General features: G+C 45.7%; 1 protein-coding gene across 1 annotated transcript; it reads right to left on the bottom strand.

Moving 5' to 3' along the window:
* Positions 1–3,609: 3,609 nt before the first annotated feature.
* LOC111967019 (ORM1-like protein 3) lies at positions 3,610–8,290 on the bottom strand. The gene is made up of 4 exons (XM_023991923.2): positions 7,946–8,290; positions 7,304–7,513; positions 5,176–5,327; positions 3,610–4,799 (listed from the first exon to the last, which is right to left on the bottom strand). The coding sequence occupies exons 2-4, from the start codon at positions 7,475–7,477 to the stop codon at positions 4,664–4,666; spliced, it is 462 nt and encodes a 153-aa protein (XP_023847691.1). The 5' UTR covers positions 7,478–7,513; positions 7,946–8,290; the 3' UTR covers positions 3,610–4,663.
* Between the last annotated feature and the right edge of the window lie 13,351 nt (positions 8,291–21,641).

Genomic DNA, 21,641 nt, shown 5'->3' with positions numbered 1-21,641 from the left:
GGAAACCACCATCCTCTTCTCCTGAATTAAGCATGTGATACATATTACACCAAACGGTGTTTGACAGCATCCCTCTCATTCCAAGTTCTTTCCAATAACACACTTTTTAGGGATCTGTCCTCTGAACTGTGGCTGTCCTTGGGTTTCTCAGCTCACTCGGTTCTCAGTTCACAGACCCATATGGACTCCCAAAGCTCATATTTAATGTAACTATATTCTGGAACGCTGCTATTTATAGGGTACTCCAAGGAACACATGAGATATTCAGCACTGCTGCATTCTTTCTGGTCACTTTGTGTGAGCGTCAGTAGGTAAGAGGGGGAGTACATGGGCACAATCTTTCCACTACTACTAGAAGATTTGTTGCGTTTGCTAATTGATCTAATCCCCTGCGCTTGCTGTCACTGTCACCTCCTCAAAAGCTGCGGTACGCGCAAAGGGAATCCGACAACACGGCACATGTATATTTCAAAGGCACAACTTGGGAATAAGTAGATTTAAGTAGATAACGTGTCATGTGTTTTGCTTTCTTTGGATGGGGCCTTCCTTTATTATGAACTGGGAATTCCTATTGGATGCTGTTCTTGATAAACTCACTTTGTATGAGTTTACAAGCCAGTTTGGCCTGGTGTGTCACACTGTTTTTCTTGCCAGTATGACAACATGTTATCAAAGTACAAATCACATTCCATTGTGAAATAATTTTAAGGTTTGCACCATACACTAGCTGACAACGACACAGGAAACCATTGAGTGTCACCAAGGAAACAGTGCAGACGAAGGTGCAGATAGTGAGTGAGGACACTGACTGATACTGTACAGAATATATGATATAACTTTTCTATGGGAAGAGCTTACTATAGGCAGGGCCGGGGGAATATAAGGTCACTGCTCTCAGGTCGGGAAAATGAACAAGCAATTGAAAGCATGTGGGAGTCCTGTAATGATGAACAGTGAGAAAATGGGTGAAATGAGAGAGGAATTTGAGCTATTTAAGTGCAAAAATGTGCAACTTATACTTACACCGTTTTTCACGTTTTCTGTTAAAAGATCCCTGAAGCCGCCATCCGACCACTATTTACACATGAAGCACGCAAGAACGTAACAGAAATCTTCAAATGCAATTTCAATGAAAGAGACAAGGTTGGGGTGAGCTGACAAGTCCACACAAACCCTTGGAAATGTACAAAAAAGCAAGTTGGAAAGATAAAAAAAGAGGCCAACAATCTCTACCTTGAGGCGATTTCTATTTTTAGGAGGGACATGTCTGTTCAGATTAGGATCAGTGACAGGCATTTGCTGCCCTCTACTGGAGAGAAGTGTATTTAAAGCGAGAACGTCACTGTGGCAGAGCATAAATCCAGCACATGGCATATTCTATTGGTCTCATAACAATCTAGCATTGTATGATGGAATTGTAGATGTTAAAATGGCTTCTGCTGTATTTGGAATGTCTGGATTTTATCAAACATTTAATTACAGATTCAAAGCCAGACACATAACTTATCTGAGTGTGGATTCACGCAATAATAAATGGGGCTGATTGGACTTGGTTAGTATACATGGTAAAAGCTCAACTTACCCAGACGAATGTGTTGTTGGTTGATCAGTGCTGGCAGTAGTTGTGTTAGGAGTCAGGACAAAGTATTCAACTAGTGTACTTTACTGAAGGATTTTCCCCTCAGTACAGCTTTGCTGCCATCCTGTGTTCGTTTAGTGAGCTGATACAAGTTTTAACGTATGTTAATATGAGAGAAATAGAAAAAACAACTTGATTACATGAATATAGAATTTTAATGTTGTGTTCAACAAATGAACAATCGTGTAATATTGTCAGACACAAGCCTAGACAAAACCTTTCTGATAACATTCAGATACTAGATTATAAAAATAAGCTTCACCTAAGCAAATAAATCAGAATTTCCTCTCTAACAATATTCAAATCAAACTAGTTTAAAGTACTAACTCAAATCTATTACTAATAAACTATTTTATATTCACTGTCAGAGAGAAAATACATCTGCTGTAACTTTGCAAATTGCATATCCATTTCTTACTTTTCCTATGTGCCATTGTGTTCTCACTACTTTATAAGAATACTGAGAAATACAGTAGGTCTTTAAAAGACTAAGCTTTTTAAAATTAGAGCATACAACCCATTAGGTGAAAACTGTAGCCTCTCAACCTGAAAAACCACTGAATAAATTCAACAACATCAGCTACACTATACACAAGTATGTGGACACCCCTTGAAATTAGTGGATTCTGCGATTTCAGCCCACCCGTTGCTGACAGGTATATAAAATCGAGCACACTGCCATGCAATCTCCATAGACAAACATTGGCAGTCATTGGATGCCACTGTCATTGGATGCCACTGTCACCTTTCCACCAAGTCAGTTCGTCAAATTTCTACCCTGCTAGCGCTGCCCCGGTCAACATTAAGTGTTGTTATTGTGAAGTGGAAACATCTAGGAACAACAATAGAAAAAGTGACGTTTTTTCATGTAGGCCTACTCTTAAAAACCTCTTAAAGATTGGCCCCTTTTTTCTCAATTCTTGCCTAAAATGACATACCCAAATCTAACTGCCTGTAGCTCAGGACCTGAAGCAAGGATATGCATATCTTGGTACCATTTGAAAGGAAACACTTTGAAGTTTGAGGAAATTTGAATGTAGGAGAATATAACACCTTAGATCTGGTAAAAGATATTACAAAGAAAAAAACAACCGTTCTTTTGTATTGTTTTTTGTACCATCATCTTTGAAATGCAAGAGAAAAGCCATAATGTATTATTCCAGCCCAGGTGCAATTTAGATTTTGGCCACTAGATGGCAGCAGTGTATGTGCAAAGTGTCAGACTGATCCAATGAACCATTGCATTTCTGTAAAAAAAAAAAAAAAAAGACAGCCCAAATGATCCTAATTTGCTTATTAATAACTTTTCATGCTCAAAACTGTGCACTCCCCTCAAACAATAGCATAGTATTATTTCACTGTAATAGCTACTGTAAATTGGACAGTGCAGTTAGATTAACAAGAATTGAAGCTTTCTGTCAATATCAGATATGTCCATGTCCTGGGAAATTTTCTTGCTAATCGCATTAGCCTACGTTAGACCACCGTCCCGCAGGGGAACGCATAAATCCTGAAGAAGTTAACAAAACAAAAACTTGAACCCTCATCGTTATAGGTTTTACTTTTAAAAATGTATTCACATTAGTCCTGAATGTATTGTGCATTAGCCATGGTAACAGAGTGATGCTGAGACTCAGATATTTCACTTTAAAATGTATGGGAAAAAATGATTGCGAAGTTAAACAAACCATTACAAATCTATGCACAAGCAGTGGTGGAAAAAGTACTCAATTGTCATACTTGAGTAAAAGTCAAGACACCTTAATAGAAAATGACTCAGGTAAAAGTGAAAGTCACCCAGTAAAATACTACTTGAGTAAAAGTCTAAAAGTATTTGGTTTTAAATATACTTAAGAATCAAAAGTAAATGGAATTGCTAAAACATACTTAAGTATCAAAAGTCAAAATCAAAGCACAAACCATTTCAAATTCCTTATATTAAGCAAACCAGACGGCACAATTTTCTCATTTTTATTTATTGACGGATAGCCAGGGGCACACTCCAACAGTCAGACATAATTTACAAAAGAAAGCATTTGTGTTTATTGAGTCCGCCAGGTCAGAGGCAGTAGGGATGACCAGGGATGTTCTCTTGATAAGTGTGTGAATTGGACCATTTTCCTGTCAAAATGTAACACATACATTTGGCTGTCAGGGAAAATGTATGGAGTAAAAAGTAAATCATTTTCTTTAGGAATGTTGTGAAGTAAAAGTTGGCAAAAATATAAATAGTAAAGTGAAGTACAGATACCCCAAAAAACGACTTAAGTAGTACATTAACATGTTTTACTTTTAAAAATGTACACTGAAAATGATACAAAAACACATTTACTTGAAGAACAGTGCAGGTGCAAATTTTGGTAAACGAATGACGGCACAAACTGCACAAACCGTCATTCTGTTGTTCCCTCTCGTCGGACCACTGCGACAGTCAGAGCAACTCCCTAGCTAACCCTCCCTCTAGCTATCTGTCCTTTCTTACGAGAGAAAGAGAAGAGGAGCCTTTTGAGGAAAAGATGCAAAATAAAGGTAGAGTGGTAATTCTAGAGGCCATCATCCATAGCGGAGTGCCATAACTTTCAAAATGTCCCCCTGGGTGCAAAATGTCTCCGTCTCATTTCTCTCAGAACCAAACCGTTCAGAGGTTTCTCCTCTCCACATTGTAACTCAATCTAAAAACATCTCATGTCCTCAAAGGCCTCACTTGCAGTGTTCTCTGTGAATTCAAAACAACTCGGACATAAAGGGAACCACAAATAAACGCCACAGCACGGCTTCAATGGGAACACATGGAGCTCGGACCCGGCCGAGCCCTGTACAGTTACAGTGAATAAATTCTGCCTCTGTGTTAGTTTTTGTCTTGTGTATCCCTCATAGGCTTCATTTAGCATAGTGCTCAAATAGCATTGGGAGACAGAGCGGGACCGTGCATCCCTATGGGCCGGGGCCACAGCAAGGAGCCTGATACTCTGTGCTCACAGTCCACAGGGAGATGGCGGAATGGCGGTGTCCCCTTCCGTCCCATCAGTACTTGTTAATCCCAAAGATCCGGACTCCGTGAAGCTGGGGGAGCTTGGGAATGAGCACGGTCATCAGGGAGACCGTGTTGACCACAAAGTGGTCCTGGTCGTATTTGGTGTAGAAGCTGGTGAGGATGTAGCTAGGGGGAGATGGAAGAATGTATGAGGGAGAGAAAGAAAGGGTAGGTCAACGAGAGACTGACGGACTAGGGCCTTAGCTGCCAGCAAGCACATCAGGCACCACGGCAGTCCAGACTCCCACTGCCCACAGACTGGCTGGAAGAGGCTGCTGGGAGGATGCGGAAGTTATGAACAAGAACAGCAGGGAAACAAACAATGATTAAAAAATAGGTTTCACTTTCCAGTCCTACTCCTCCTTAAATACCAATGTAGCACGTTGCATGAAATTATACTTTATAAAGGGTTTATAAGTAGTAAATAGACTATTAGTTTATAAGTATAAAACAGTAATAAACATAAAACAGTGCAGCATATGGTACTGTAGGGGGTCCTTACAGGACGATGGGGGTGATGGTGAGGAACTTGCGTGAGGCAGTGAACTGGACACCATAGTCCATCTGCTCCCAGTATGTGTAGAAGCGAGCCTTGCTCTGGTCGGGAGTTTCAAATGGAGTTCCTTTCACCAAGTGTAACAACAGGTACATGCACTGCAACACACACAACACAGAATACTTGGTCAGGAAAGCTTTAGCTGTTACAGTGCATTCGGAAAGTATTCAGACCCCTTCCCTTTTTCGACACTTTGTGACGTTACAGCCTATTTCACTCATCAATCTACACACAATATCACATAATGACAAAGCGAAAACAGTTTTTTTAGAATTTTGTTCCCATTTGTTACAAATAAAACACAGAAGTATCTTATTTACATAAGTATTCCGACCCTTCGCTATGAAACTCGAAATTGAGCTCAGGTGCATCCTGTTTCCATTGATTATCCTTGAGATGTTTCTACAACTTTATTGGAGTCCACCTGTGGTAAATTCAATTGATTGGACATGATTTGGAAAAGCCCACAGCTGTCTATATAAGGTCCCACAGTTGACAGTGCATGTCAGAGCAAAAACCAAGCCGTGTGGTTGGAGGAATTGTCCGTAGAGCTCCGAGACAGGATTGTGCCGAGGAACAGATCTGGGGAAGGATACAAAAAAAATTATGCAGGATTGAAGGTCCCCAAGAACACAGTGGCCTCCATCATTCTTAAATGGAAGAAGTTTGGAACCACCAAGACTCTTCCTAGAGCTGGCCGTCTGGCCAAACTGAGCAATCGGGGGAGAAGGGCCTTGGTCAGGGAGGTGATGGTCACTCTAACAGAGCTCCAGTGTTCCTCTTTGAAGATGATAAAGGCCTTGCAGAAGGACAACCATCTCTGCACTCCACCAATCAGGCCTTTATGGTAGAGTGGCCAGATGGAAGCCACTCCTCAGTAAAAGGCACATGACAGCCCACTTGGAGTTTGCCAAAAGGCACCTAAAGGATTCTTAGACCATGAGAATCAAGATTCTCTGGTCTGATGAAACCAAGATTGAACACTTTGGCCTGAATGCCAAGCATCACATCTGGAGGAAACCTGGCACCATCCCTACGGTGAAGCATGGTGGTGGTAACATCATGCTGTGGGGATATTTTTCAGCGTTGGGGACTGGGAGTCAGGATCGAGGGAAAGATGAACTGAGCAAAGTACAGACAGATCCTTGATGAAAATCTGCTCCAAAGCCCTCAGGACCTAAGACTGGGGTGAAGGTTCACCTTCCAACAGGACAACAACCCTAAGTACACAGCCAAGACAACATAGGAGTGGCTTCGGGAACAAGTCTCTGAATGTCCTTAAGCGGCCCAGCAAGAACCCGGACTTGAACCCGATCAAACATCTCTGGAAAGACCTGAAAATAGCTGTGTAGCAACACTCCCCATCCAACCTGACAGAGCTTAAGAGGATCTGCAGAGAAGAATGGGAGAAACTCCCCAAATACAGGTGTGCCAAGCTTGTAGAGTCATACCCAAGAAGACTCAAGGCTGTAATCACTTCCAAAAGTGCTTCAAAAAAGCACAGAATAAAGGGTCTTAATACTTGCGAAAATGTGATATTTCAGTTTTTCATTTTTTTTTAATCGCAAAGAATTCTAAAAAACTGTTTTTGCTTTGTCATTATGGGGCATTGTGTATAGATTGACGAGGGACATGTTTTTTTTTAATCCCTTTTAGAATAAAGCTGTAGCGTAACAAAATGTGGAAAAAGTCAAGGGGTTTGAATACTTTTCGAATGCCCTGTATATTTAAAATTGCATGGGCAAAAGTGATTCTATGATTTTAGTAGCCTACAACTGCAAATCGATGTATTTTAGGAAAGGGTGTGTAAGCTGATATAGTACTGTTCTGTAACTTTTATAGCAATGCAACTGCCATAAAAAATGGGGTAAATGTTCAAGACTGCCCCATGAACTATTGACTGTATTGACCTTCACTCTTCCCTCTCCTATTGACAGTACAGGAGTTTGCTTACAGAGACTACCATTGTGTAGATAACACTGACTGGACCATCCACCAACAGTACTTAGGTTATACAGTGGTGAGGTTTCACTGGTGCCCCTAGGCATAGCCTACTAGGGTGCCCACTACCCACCAGGTTGTGTATGATGTTGGTGAGGGTCCAAACCATGGGTATGCTAGCGAAGGGGATGCTGAGCAGGATGACGTGCAACAGGCCGATTCCCAGGAGGTAGGAGAGCCAGATGCCCCGGCTGTTCATCACCCGCGTGTTGGGGTTCACCTCGCTGTGAGCTGTGCCTACATTCATGACGTCAACACCCCAGTCACCACGCTCCTCGTCCGCCTGAGAAACAGAACAGAAGGGTGTGTGATGTAATTCCTCATAGGTATGCCGATCATGATGCATAATGCAGACAGTGTGACAAGGTTACAGCGTTGACTGTTCCATCCATGTACTGTTCATTAGATCCTATCGGGAGGGGTCCCTTTATAGGCTTGTCTAAGTAAGTTGGAATGTGGTGAACTAGGTTGTGTGTGACTCTGGGGAGGGAGTCTAGCTGAAATAATTACAACACAGTCATGACCCATTTGTAGGGCAGGCTGATTCAACTCCAATAGTGTACTTTCTTCATCAGTTCTGCCAAAAGTTTCCATTATCAAATTGAAATAATACATTATGATCTAACACATTGTATCGTGCACTACTGTATTCCAATAATAATGATAATAATAATAAGTAAATCAAGTAAATACAAATAGATAATAGCCTACTTACAGGAGAAAATGGCTTCAATCCGATCTTCAGTCCGTTATCACTATATTCCTCTTATTCGCTTTGGCTTCAATCCGATCTTCAGTCCGTTATCACTATATTCCTCTTATTCGCTATCTCCTTCACTGGTTAGGTAATTGACATCATTAGGTTGGACTGCTATATCGTTTCGATTAGTCCTTCATTCACATACCTTCTAATTGTGTCTTTATGCAATGTTATCCTTCAGGACATAGCCCGACATTCAAGCAAACAGTTCCACCCGGAGCCACTTTGTTCGTCTTGCGCAACACAGCACAATTCATATAAAACGTCATAATTTTTAGAGCGCCAAAATTGGGCATAATCTTTTTATTCGTTGCTCTTAGCGCCGATTAGTGCCTTTATATCACATGGGTAAAACTGACCAATTAAAAGGGAATGCGTTGAAAAGCTGGGGATACGCCCCCTTGCAACGTCACAGGAATGGGAGTGAGAGGGCACTTTTCATGGGTAATTAAGTGGCACTATTTTTAATACGTTTTAAAATATAGCATTATAACACTATAGATATACCATCTCTGACTATTATCAATAGGTCAACCTTTGATATCAAAACAAATGGTATAGCCTTATTTTTACAGTAGTCCTACATAAATCACCAAGTAGTCACTGAGAAATGACAGAGCAAATGGTAATTACACAGTAATAAACTATTAATATATATATTTTCTTAGGAATTAATTAAATCCAGCAACACAGGCTGTAAGAGTTTTCAGTCTCTAATAGCTTTCCACACCTGGATTGTGCAACATTTGCCCATTACTATTTTCAAAATTCTTCAAGCGCTGTCAAATTGGTTGTTGATCATTGCTAGACATCCATGTTCAGGTTTTGCCATAGATTTTCCGGTAACTCAAAACTGTAACTCGGCCACTCAGGAAAATTGACAGTCTTCTTGGTAAGCAACTCCACTGTAGCTTTGGCCTTGTTTTTTGTGAATTCATGTGAATTCATCTCCCAGTGAATTCATCTCCCAGTGTCTGGTGGAAAGCAGACTGAACCAGGTTTTCCTCTAAGATTTTGCCTGTGCTTAGCTGCATTCCATTTATTTTTTATTCTGAAAAATATCCCAGTCCGACTACAAGCATACCCATTATCAGGTTTCAGGTATGACCCAGATGCAGACAGTGTCGAAGAAACAAAAGTTTATTTCTAATACAGGGTCAGGCAAAAGACAGGTCAAAGGCAGGCAGAGGTCAGTAATCCAGAGAAGGTGCAAAGGGGCCAGAACAGCAGGCAGTCTCAGGGTCAGGGCAGGCAGGGGTTAATAATCCAGTTAGGTGAGGCAAGGTACAGAACGGCAGGCAGGCTCAGGGTCAGGGCAGGCAGAACGGTCAAAACCGGGAAGTACTAGAAAACAGGAGCAAGAAACAGGCAGGAGCAGGGGAACAAACGTTGGTAGGTTTCACAAACAAGACGAACTGGCAACAGACAAACAGAGAACACAGGTATAAATACACAGAGGATAATTGGGAAGACCTGGAGGGGGTGTCACAAAGACATGTGAAACAGATCAGGGTGTTACAGTACCCCGCCCCTCTCTAGGGACATCACCTGGCGTCCTACCCCTGTCTCTTATACACATCTAGATGTGTATAAGAGACAGGGTATAAATACACAGAGGATAATTGGGAAGATGGGCAACAATGGGGGGGGGGGGGGGGGGAAGAAAACGGCAAAAAAAGAAGGTGAAACAGATCAGGGTGTTACAGTAATCCCCCCTCTAGGGGCGCCAACCTGGTTGACCGGGGTGCGGGTGTTGGAAATCCACAATGAGGCCTGGGTCCAGAATGTTCCTGGCGGGGACCCAGCACCTCTCCCCTGGGCCTTAACCCTCCCAGTCAACCAGGTACTGGAACCCCCTGCCCAGAGGTCGAACCTTCAGGAGAAGCCTCACCATGTACGTTGGTTGACCGTCGATGAGACAGGGGAGAGGGGGGGTCCTGGAAACAGGAGACAAAGGACTGTGAGACATGGGTTTAACTCTGGACACAGGTGGGATGTATATGAAGGGTACGGGGCAACAGAAGACAAACAGCAGAGGGGCTAATGATTTTGGAGATGGGAAACAGGCCGATAAACCAGGGGGAGAGTTTGCGGGATTCCACTCAGAGGGGCAGATCCCGGGTGGACAGCCATACCTTCTGCCCGAAGACAATACCAGGGAGTCGGGGTCCGGTGGCGATCCGTTTGTCATTGATACCTGGAGGTGGTCTTGAGGAGGGCCGACCGGGGTCTCCTCCACGTACGACGACAGCGGCAGAAGGTATGCCGTCCTCTTCTTCCTGCTCAGGGAAGAGCAGGGGCTGATACCCCAGGGAACACTCAAACAGTGATAGGCCCGTGGCAGAGCAGGGAAGAGTGTTGCGGGCATATTCAACCCACACAAGCTGCTGGCTCCAGGTGGTGGGGTTGGCGGAGACCAGGCAGTGCAGAGTAGTCTCAAGGTCCTGGTTGGCTCGCTCCGACTGGCCGTTGGACTGGGGGTGGAGCTCAGAGGACAGTGAGGGTGCAGAACGATTTCCAGAACCGGGACAAGAACTGAGGACCCCGGACGGAGACCATGTCAACGGGCAGTCCATTGATCCGGAAGACGTGCTGCACCATGAGCTGGACCGTCTCGTTGGCAGAGGGTAGCTTGGGGAGAGGAATGAAGTGGGCGGCTATGGAAAACCGATCCATAGCGGTCAGGATGGCGGTGTTGCCATCAGACGGAGGGAGACCCGTGACAAAGTCCAGGGAGATGTGAGATCAGGGACGGTAAGGGACAGACAGAGGGTGGAGGAGACCAGCCAGAGCTTGCCGAGGAGTCTTGTTCTGTGCACAGACCGTGCAAGCAGCGACAAATGCGGAGATGTCAGGAACCATGGTAGGCCACGAAAAGCATTTTCGCACAAAAGCCAGGGTCCGCCGGGAGCCTTGGTGGCAGGCAAGCCTGGAGGAGTGGGCCCACTCCAGGACTGCAGTGCAGACCGCGTCAGGCACGAACATCGTGACAACGTATCTGGTTTGACATTCTTGGATCCCGGCCAGTAGAAGAGGGAGAAGTTGAACCGGGTGAACATTAGGGCCCACCTAGCCTGTGAGCTTCACCACAAGAAGCTCACGATTTCTCACATCGTAGTTCCTCTCCGTGGCGTGAGGCGGTGGAAGAATAAGGAGCAGGTAAGCAGCTTGATGTCCAGGGCAGACTGCTGGGACAGGACAGCCCCCACTCCAACCTCCGAAGCATCAGCCTCCACCACAAACTGCCGGGATGGTTTTTAAATATGTATTTTACCTTTATTTAACTAGGCAAGTCAGTTAAGAAGAAATTCTTATTTTCAATGACAGCCTAGGAACAGGGGGTTAACTGCCTTGTTCAGGGGCAGAATGACAGATTTGTACCTTGTCAGCTCTGGGATTCGATCTTGCAACCTTTAGGTTACTAGTCCAACGCTCTAACCACTAGGCTACGCTGCCGCCCCATGGGTCAGGATGAACCAAGATGGAAGCTGTGGTGAAGCGGTGTTTGAGATCCCAGAGCGCCTGATCAGCCGCTGGAATCTTGGGAGAGGTGAGTGCAGACAGGGGGGAAGCCAGGGTGCTTTAGCCTCAGATAAAGCAGCGATAAAAGTTGGCGCAACCCAGGAACTGCTGCAGCTGTACTCTGGACATAGGCTGGGGCCAATCCAACATAGCTCTCACCTCCCCGGGATCCATCTGAAAACTTCCTGCAGCAATGATGTAACCCAGAAAGGGGATGGTGGAGCGATGGAATTCACACTTCTCTGCTTTTACAAAACTCTGGTTCTCCAGGAGAGTTCCGGGGCAACTTCCGAGGCCCCAGGAAGACGTCCCGGGACAGGCTGAACTGACTTTAGGCAATGGGCGTGACAGAATGTGCACCAGCCCATGATGGCACTGGCAGACCAGTCAATGAGGGAATTGTGTCGCTGGAGCCAGGAGAATCCCAATACCACAGGAACCTGAGGAAACTTAATGAGCAGGAACTGGATCGTCTCGCTGTGGTTACCTGACAGACGTAGGTTAATGGGGGTGGTATTGTGGGTGACCCGGCCTATAGAGCACCCGTCCAGTGCTCTAACGTCCATGGGAATGGAGAGGGACTAAGTGGGGATATCCAGCTCGGAAGCTAGGGTAGCGTCCATGAAGCTGTCATCGGCCCCAGAGTCGATGAGGAGATTTCGACTGGTTCCCCGACAGCAACATGGCATGAACAGGGATGCAAGTAAGGGGAGAGATAAAGTTCTCCGTATGGCCCACCAGAGGACTCGTTCCTACCAGTGAGCCTGGTATTTTAGTGGACAGGTGGAGATGAAATGACCAGTAGCCCGCAATACAGGCAGCTCTTAGTGTGAAGCCTGTATAGCTGTTCAGCTGGAGACAGCCTAGCTCTGCCTAGTTGCATGGGCTCGGGAAGAGGTGAATTGGCAGCCTTCGGAGACTCTCGGGGGAACTCGGGTAGCCTTGGGTTCACTCGGCAACGGAGCCGTCAGGGACTTCTAGGATACCTCGGAGGCGAGGTGGAATCCTTGGACGGGTGAGTGAAATCGAATCTCCTCTCCTTCCTTCATTCCCGTAGTCACCCATCGATCCAAATGGTCATGGCGATAAGCGAGTCGAGATCCGTCGGTAGTTCCCGGGCAGCTAGCTCGTCCTTTACTTCCTCCGAAACTCCATGCAGGAACATGTCGAACAGTGCTTCCGGGTTCCAGGCACTCTCCGCTGCCAATGTGCGGAAATCCACCTCATAGTCTGCCACACTGCGGGAGCTTTGCCGAAGCTGGAGTAACTTCCGGGAAGCCTCTCTTGGACAATGGAGCATCGAAAACCTTCTTTACCTCTGCCACGAACTCTTCCAGACTGGACCATACGGCCGACTGTTGTTCCCATACTGCCATAGCCCAGGCGAGAGTCCTCCCGGACATCAGCGTGATGAGGTACGCTATTTTAGAGCGGTTCGAGGGGAAGGAGGAGGGCTGCAGCTCGATGATGAGCGAACACTGATCTAGAAACGCCCGACAGGTGCCCGGCTCTCCATCGAAGCGCTCTGGGGGAGGTAAGCGGGGTTCCCGGGAAACCAGGGTGAAGAGTGGTACTCAGTAGTATGTTGTATTGGATTTGCCATAAACATAACACTTTGTATTCAGGACAAAAAGTGAATTGCTTTGGCACATTTTTTGCAGTATTACTTTAGTGCCTTGTTGCAAACATGCATGTTTTGGAATATTTTTATTCTGTACAGGGTTTTTTCTTTTCACTCTGCTAATTAGGTTAGTATTGTGGAGTAACTACAATGTTGTTGATCCATCCTCAGTTTTCTCCTATCACAGCCATTAAACTCTGTAACTGTTTTAAAGTCACCATTGGCCTCATGGTGAAATCCCTGAGCAGTTTCCTTCCTCTCCGGCAACTGAATTAGGAAGGAGGCCTGTTTCGTTGTAGTGACTGGGTGTATTGATACACCATCCCAAGTGTAATTAATAACTTCACCATGCTCAAAGGGATATTCAATGTCTGCTTTTTTATTTTTTACCCATCGACCAATAGGTGCCCTTCTTTGCGAGGCCCTGGAAAACCTCCCTGGTCTTTGAGGTTGAATCTGTGTTTGAAATTCACTTCTCGATTGAGGAACCTTACAGATAGTTGTTTGTGTGGTGTACAGAGATGAGGTGAGTCCATACAACGTATTACGTGACTTGTTAAACACACTTTTACTTGTGAACTTATTTTGGCTTGCCATAACAAAGGGGCTGAATACCTACTGACTCAAGACATTTCAGCTTTCCATTTTTTATTAATTAGTAAAAAATTATTAAAACATAGTTCCACTTTGACATTATGGGGTATTGTGTGTAGGCCAGTGACATATTTTTTTTAATTCATGCTGTAACACAACAAAATGTGGGGAAAATCAAGGGGTATGAATACTTTCTGTAGGCACTGTAGATAAATACTAATGTAGGCCAACAGTAAAACAGTGTTATCAAATAGAGAACTATTTTTGCTAATGGCTCCATTTGACCAAAACAAATAGTCTAGCTCCATTCTTTAGATAATTCTGACATCATTTCAATCATAATTTGATATTTGTGCACAAAAGGAGGCCTTTGGCTCTTTTACGTGGTGGGATAGTGGAGGCTCCTCTAGGGTAGAAGCAGTGAGAATGACTGACGAGGTTGATGCCTGAGACTCACAAATCTCAGGTAGGAACGAGTACTCTTTGTGTTTTAATGCCTGAGACTCACAAAGAAGATCAAGAGTGTCATGTTCTAGATCCCCAGATAAGTCCAAACACTAATTTAGGGAACGCCATTCCCTAAAGCTTAGGGGGTCAGCTATGTTCCATTTACCTGGGTGGTTATGCGATACCTACTGTCTAAGGGTACCCCAAGTTGAGTGGCATTAAGTTGAGTGTTTGGCCAGATGACAAGGTATTTTATCATGTTTATAGCCCTGGGTGTTACAGAGCGGTGTGTTAGAGATGTAAACCTAGATCTACCGTCACATGCAAATACAGAACAATGCTCTGAGATCATAGCTGGCATTGAAAACAATGGAAAAACCATAACAGTGCCGAAGACTCCTATCAAGTCTCTACTCATGGCCATATAATAATATCTATACTTGTGTCATTATTTTCAAAGCCAGCCATGATCTTAGCGCATTGTGCTGTAGGTTGCATATATCCAAATCTGAGACATGTTCTTTTTTGTACATGTTTTAGTGCTCACCCGGATGTGGTCTAGCTACATGACGAACACAGGCTAGAATTCTATTTCAGAAAGGGCATATTCGATGGGGGAGAAGGAGCAAGGTATTGTTTGTATAAATCAACCTTATCAATATAATGTGACAATGTGGTAGTTAATCATGCTATGGTTAAGACTCTTATATAAAATGTATTTTGTTTTGTGTTTTGTTAGTGTCTAATTAGCCCCGTGGTGAAATCAAGCGATCAAATCCAATCCATTCCAATCAAATGAGATCGTCTTCATATTATGTTCAATCAACCGTCATAGACATACATATATTCACTGTCAATGCCACTGATTTCCCCTTCTTCATCATCAGCGGTGACAACATTCTTGTCATACAAAATTCGGAAACATGAGGAGTCAATAATGTAATGTATAAGCTGAAGCATGGGCCTCGATCTTCGACCCCACTGTGGATATCTTTTGTGTTTTATTGTAGAGCTACTGTTCGAAAAACACTTAGTGTGACGTGGGTGGAAATGTGATTTCTGGCCTAAAACAACTGGCTACTTCGGTGGGTGATCAACTGAAGCTTCAAAGTCTTTGTAGACTTTTTCCCTCTTCCACCTCTTTCACTACCACATTTCTTTCCCTCGAGGCTCTCCCGGTAAGGCTTTCAAACGTAACATGACGCTGTTAATAGGACTCGTGCCTGTAATAACAGCTTCTAATGATAAGATACCTTTCATTCTTAGATTATCTTCTGGCATTACTGTCTCTCTTTTGCTCTAGGGCCTTTATGTAACATAAACCCACATTTTTCATAGAGATAGAATGCATTCATAGTCTAAAATGATTGTCATTTACTATTGATATAATAATACAATAATAAGGAAAAAGCCCACATTTACAGTTATTTGTATACTTTTTATTGATATTGCTGCTGGTATTGATAATGTAGTATGGATAATGTATAGCATAAGAGTCTTATTTATTGATTTAAGCAGCAATGATCTTCCTTTTGTCACGGAGTCTCCTCCGCAGTACCACCTTTAAGAACCCTGTGTGACCAGTAGATGTCCCCATCCTCACTCTTTTGACTGGGAGTGAATGATACACCTGCAATGAGGACCAATTTAACATGTAGTCAAGCTAAATGTGAAAGGTGATAGGACAGGTACGTTGGACAGTCATCATAAGCCGTATGATAATGTAACAGAAACATCATTGGGGTATATCCCGCGCCTGGTTCCCCCCTGCGTGGTCTATGACTCAAACATTCCAGCAAAATCTATGGGCTAAAAAACCTAGCTAAAAAACATTAGCTGACATAGGCTAGTTGATGTGGTGGCAGGTAGCCTGGTTAGTGTGTTGGGCCAGTAACTGAAAGGTTGCTAGATCAAATCCCCGAGCTGACAAGGTAAAAATCTGTCGTTCTGCCCCTGAACAAGGCAGTTAACCCACTGTTCCTAGGCCGTCATTGTAAATAAGACTTTGTTCTTAACTGACTTTCCTGGTTAAATAAAATAACAACAAAAGTAGGAAAACTAGGACTCTCTGAGACATGACAAGAGGAACTGATGATGCGCTACCTCATTTCAAAATTCTGATATTACAACTTTCAAGAGTACATTGAAAGCTGGACTGAGTTCCTTCATTATTTTATTTTGTTATTATAATTTAAAAAAATTGGGGGGGGACCCCCACTCCCTTAGGGTTTGCACTCCACAGTTTGGGAACCACTGCCTCCTGTCTCTGCCCAACTCCGCATTCTGTCTCCCTCTGACAAAATACAACTTAAATCAATACCTTGTCATTTGAATTCTAAAACTAGCCATAGTTTGGACAATAAAAAAAAAAAAGTTGGTCACTACGAGATTGTAAGGACACATTTGTTATTGGCTCTGAGGTAGCATCACCTTGAAATACAACACGACACTGTTACTGGAGTAAACCGTATAACTTTGAACAATAACACGATTGCTCTGACTTCCCATCAACCTTTGTATAACTCATCAGCTCATTTGTATTGATTTAAGATTACATTTCGTTTTACTTTCGAAATGCTACAGTGCTAGCTATAGCTTATTTTCTGTCAGGTTTTGGCCAGGACTGTTCAGGTTTTGTTCACTAGATGTCCCCCTTGCACCTTTTTTGTACCTTTTGTTTTTCTTGCCCTAATTATTGTTTGCACCTGTAAGTCATTCCCTTGTTAGTATTTAAACCCTGTGTGTTCCTCAGTTCCTTGCTCAGTGTTTGTATGTTAGCACCCAGCCCCAGCCTTTGTGATCATTTTTCTCTTGTTGGATTTTCCAGAGGTTCTCTGGTTTTGTTCTCGTGTATTTTTTGGATTGGTCTTTTGAGGTTTGTTTTTTCCCTTGCTGTTTTTACCACTTTGTGGATTTTCTTTGTATTTTGGAAGATATCTATTTTTTATTAAACCACCATCTCTAGTACTGCTGTGTCTGCCTCATCTTCTGGGTTCTGCCCATTATTAGTGACTGTTTCTCGCACCGGGTCCTGACAGAAACAGTGAGCCATTAATATGAACCCAGAGGCAGCCAGTACCCAGGACTTTTTTCCCATGCTGTCCCACCACGAGGGGACTGTCCAACGTCACGAAGCTGCTCTGGTTCAGCAAGAGGCCTTACTGGCTGGACATTCTCAACTTCTGTCGGAGATGATGACTTCCATAAAGCAGATTTCTGATCAACTTTCTCCTGCAACCGCTTCTGCTCCAGTTCATCAGATTCAAGTGCCCGTGGCAGTTAAACCCCTGGCTGAACCTCGTCTGCCGCCTCCCCAACGGTTCTCAGGTGATCCGAGTGTTTGTAAGGGGTTTTTCACCCAATGTTCTCTCTCCTTCGAGCTGCAACCCTCGTCGTTTCCCACCGACCGGTCCAAGATAGATATATCATCACCCTGCTGTCGGAAAAAGCCCTAGCCTGGGGCTACTGCTGTGTGGGATGCCCAAAGTCCCTGCTGTGCCAGCTACTCTACCTTTGCTGAAGAATTCAAGAGTGTTTCAAGTCCTACCAGCGGTCCTGACTCAGCCAAACAGCTCCTGACTCTCCGCCAAGGTCGGCGCAGCGTGATGGACTATGCCATCCAGTTCCACACGGTGGCAGCAGCGAGTGGCTGGAACGACGAGGCGCTCACAGGTGCTTTTTGAAGGGTCTTTCCGACCACCATCCAAGATGAACTGGCCACTCCGGAACCACCAGACAACCTCGAGTCCCTGATCAAGTTGGCTTCACGCATAGACCAGCGTCTGGAGAGAGAGAGAGCTCAACCGTAGATCTCTCACCCTAGCTCCTATCGGTCCCAGCTCCGAGTCTCCACCTTTATCCTCGCTGACTCCACCGGAACCCATGCAGGTTGGACGCATCTCCCAGGCTGAGAGAGACCGCCGATGAGGGAGCGATGCTGTCTATATTGCGGCAAACCGGGCCATTTCCTCTCCACGTGTCCCGGCTCCAGGGAAAACGCACTCTCCCGTGGCAGGCTGGGAGGACTGTAACGGGAAACATAACCTCCTCCCATCCACTCAACTCCCGCCTGCTCATTCCAGTTACCCTTTCCTGGGACAACCACGAGCTTCCCTTCAAGCCTTGGTAGACTCTGGAGCCGCAGGTAACTTCATGGATGGTGTCTGGGCGAAGGAGAATGGCGTTCCCTCTGAACCTCTAAGTGACCCCATAAGGGTTACTACGTTGGATGGAACCCTTTGGGATCTGGACTTGTCACTCGTGTCACTACCCCCTTGCGACTTTCAGTTTCCCAACACCAGGAAGTGATGAACTTTCATCTGACCTCGTTGTTCCGAGTTCCCTCTCGTCCTTGGATACCCCTGGCTTCACAGCCATAACCCTCACATCGACTTGTCTGTGGGCACTATCAAGCAGTGGGGTCCTACGTGCCAAGCCACTTGTATCTTCCCAAGTTCCCCGAGTTCCCCTCCCGAGTCTCTAGAATCCATCGACCTGTCCCGAGTTCCCGAGTGTTACCATGACCTCAAACCGGTATTTAGCAAACAGGGGCACCAAACTACCACCCCATAGACCTTACGATTGCCCCATCGACCTGTTCCGGGCACCTGCCCCCCCAGGGGTCGATCTTTTCCCTATCTCCTCTCCGAACGAGCTGCTATGGATACCTACATCAAGGACGCTCTGGCAGCAGGCCTCATGCGTCCATCCACCTCGCCGGCGGAGCAGGTTTTTTCTTTGTGGCAAAAAAGACGGGGGATTACGTCCTTGCATCGACTACCGGGACTTAATGCCATAACCGTCCGTAACCGCTACCCGCTACCCTTATGGCCACAGCCTTTGAGCTGCTCCAGGAAGCAGTTGTCTTCACTAAGCTTGAGCTGCGGACGCATACCATCTTGTGCGGATCAAACCCGGTGACGAGTGGGAAGACCGCTTTCAACACGCCTACTGGTCACTACGAATACTTGGTGATGCCCTTCGGCCTGACAACGCTCCGGCTGTGTTCCAAGCGCTCATTAACGATGTGCTTAGGGATATGCTTAACATCTTCGTGTTTGTTTACTTGGATGACATCCTCATCTTTTCGAGCTCCCTTCAAGAACACACTAAGCATGTCAGACAAGTACTCAAACGCCTCCTTGACAGCCATTTGTACGTTAAGCCGGAAAAATGTGAATTCCATTCCTCCGAGTACAATTCCTGGGATTTTGTAGTGGAACCCGGTCGAGTCCAGATGGACCCCAAGAAGGTAGGGCGGGTAGCGGATTGGGCCACCCCCAAGTCCGTTAAGGAAGTTCAGCGTTTCCTGGGCTTCACCAACTTTTACGCAAGTTCTCCTCAGAACTTCAGCTCGGTGGCAGCCCTCTCTCAGCTGTAACCAAGGGTGGCAACACAAGGTTTCTGTGGGGAAGAGAAGCTGAGACGGCCTTCCAAGGACTCAAGCAGCGCATCCTCTCTGCTCCCATTCTTACACTACCAACGGCGGATGAACCTTTTGTGGTGGAGGTAGACGCATCAGAGGTTGGGGTTGGAGCTGTCCTGTCTCAGAGGGGTGAAGACAAGAAGCTTCATCCTTGCGCCTTCTTCTCTCACCGGCTTACCCGGCCGAGAGGAATTACGATGTGGGGGATCGTGAAATCCTAGCGGTTAAGATGGCATTGAAGGAATGGAGACACTGGCTCGAGGGGGCTTCTCAACCGTTTCAAGTGCTTACGGACCACAAAAATCTGGAGTATATCCAGCAGGCGAAGCGGTTGAACTCTCAGACAAGCTCGATGGTCTCTTTTTCTTCAGCCAATTTCAGTTTATCCTCACCTATAGACCCGGGTCGAAGAATCTCAAACGGACGCCTTGTCACGAATCTACTCTCCTGCCATTCGAGAAGATACTGACATGACTGTCCTTCCGGCGCTAAGATCGTGGCTCCGATCTCGTGGCAAGTGGGGGATACCGTGAAAACAACCCAAGCCATCGAACCGGGCCTGGAGGAGTCCTGCCAATCGGTTGTTTGTTCCCAAGGCAGCAAGGTCCCAAGTCCTTCTGTGGGGGCACTCCTCTCGCCTCACCTGTCACCCGGGCGTAGGTCGCACCTTGGAGTTCATTCAGCGTAAGTTCTGGTGGCCCACCATAAAAAAGACGTTGCCACTTTCGTCAAGGCCTGTTCCGTGTGCTGCCAGGGCAAATCTTCTCACCTCCGCCCTCAAGGACTCCTTCACCCTCTATCTATTCCCCACCGACCCTGGTCCCATATCTCATTGGACTTTATTACTGGCCTTCCCGTCCCATGGTAATACTACTATCCTAGTCATAATCGACAGGTTTTCTAAGGCGGCCAGGTTCGTTCCCTTGACTAAGTTACCTTCTGCCAAGGAAACGGCTGAGTTGGTGATTAACCATTGTTTGCGAGTCTTCGGCATTCCGCAAGATATGGTTTCGACAGAGGTCCCCAGTTCGCCTCAAGGTTTTGGAAGCCTTCTGCCAATTATGGGGCCACTGCCAGTCTATCTTCAGGGTACCATCCGGTGTCCAATGGCCAACCGAGAGGATGAATCAAGAGCTGGAACCACCCTCAGATGTATGTCTCCAAAAACCCGTCCACATGGTCGTCCTTCATGGTTTGGCCGATACGCGCACAACACCTTGTGCTCCTCCTCCACTGGTATGTCCCCGCACGAGTGTCAGTTTGGCTATGCTCCTCCATTGTTCCCGGACCAGGAGGCAGAAGTCAGTGTGCTTCAGCCTCGAGGTTCATCAGACGCTGTCGGCTTACGTGGAAGAAGGCCCGTCTTAATCTTCTGCGTTCCTACAGAGGTACCAACATCAAGCCAACAGACGTCGCCGTCCCGGGCCTACCCTGCGCCTCGGCCAGAGAGTATGGCTCTCAACCAAGAATTTACCGCTACGGGTGGAGTCTCGCAAACTGTCACAGAAATTCATCGGTCCCTTTAAGGTTGCCAGAGAAGGTGAACCCCGTTACTTTTCGCCTGCACTTACCCAGATCCCTTAAAATTATCTCACGTTTCACATTTCTTTATTTAAACCTGTTGTTTTTTTCTCCCCTTATCCCGGCAGCAGACTCCCCCTCGCCGCCGTATCATCGGAGGCCAGTCGGCTTATACCGTCCATCGGATACTGGATTCCCGCCGGGTGCAGCGTCCTGGCAGTATCTGGTGGACTGGGAAGGCTACGGTCCGAGGAGCGCTCCTGGGTTCCTGCCAAGGACATACTGGACCCTGACCTCATTCGTCAGTTCAGGGTCCTCCACCCTGAGAAGGCTGGTAGGAACGTCAGGAGCCGTTCCTAGGGGGGGGATTCTGTCAGGTTTTGGCCAGGACTGTTCAGGTTTTGTTCACTAGATGTCCCCCTTGCACCTTTTTTTACTTTTGTTTTTCTTGCCCTAATTATTGTTTGCACCTGTAAGTCATTTCCTTTTTAGTATTTTAAACCCTGTGTGTTCCTCAGTTC

The sequence above is a fragment of the Salvelinus sp. IW2-2015 genome, linkage group LG8, assembly GCF_002910315.2.
Source record: "Salvelinus sp. IW2-2015 linkage group LG8, ASM291031v2, whole genome shotgun sequence".
NCBI classification, from domain to species: Eukaryota; Metazoa; Chordata; class Actinopteri; order Salmoniformes; family Salmonidae; genus Salvelinus; species Salvelinus sp. IW2-2015.
This window is presented reverse-complemented; position numbering and strand designations above follow the sequence as displayed.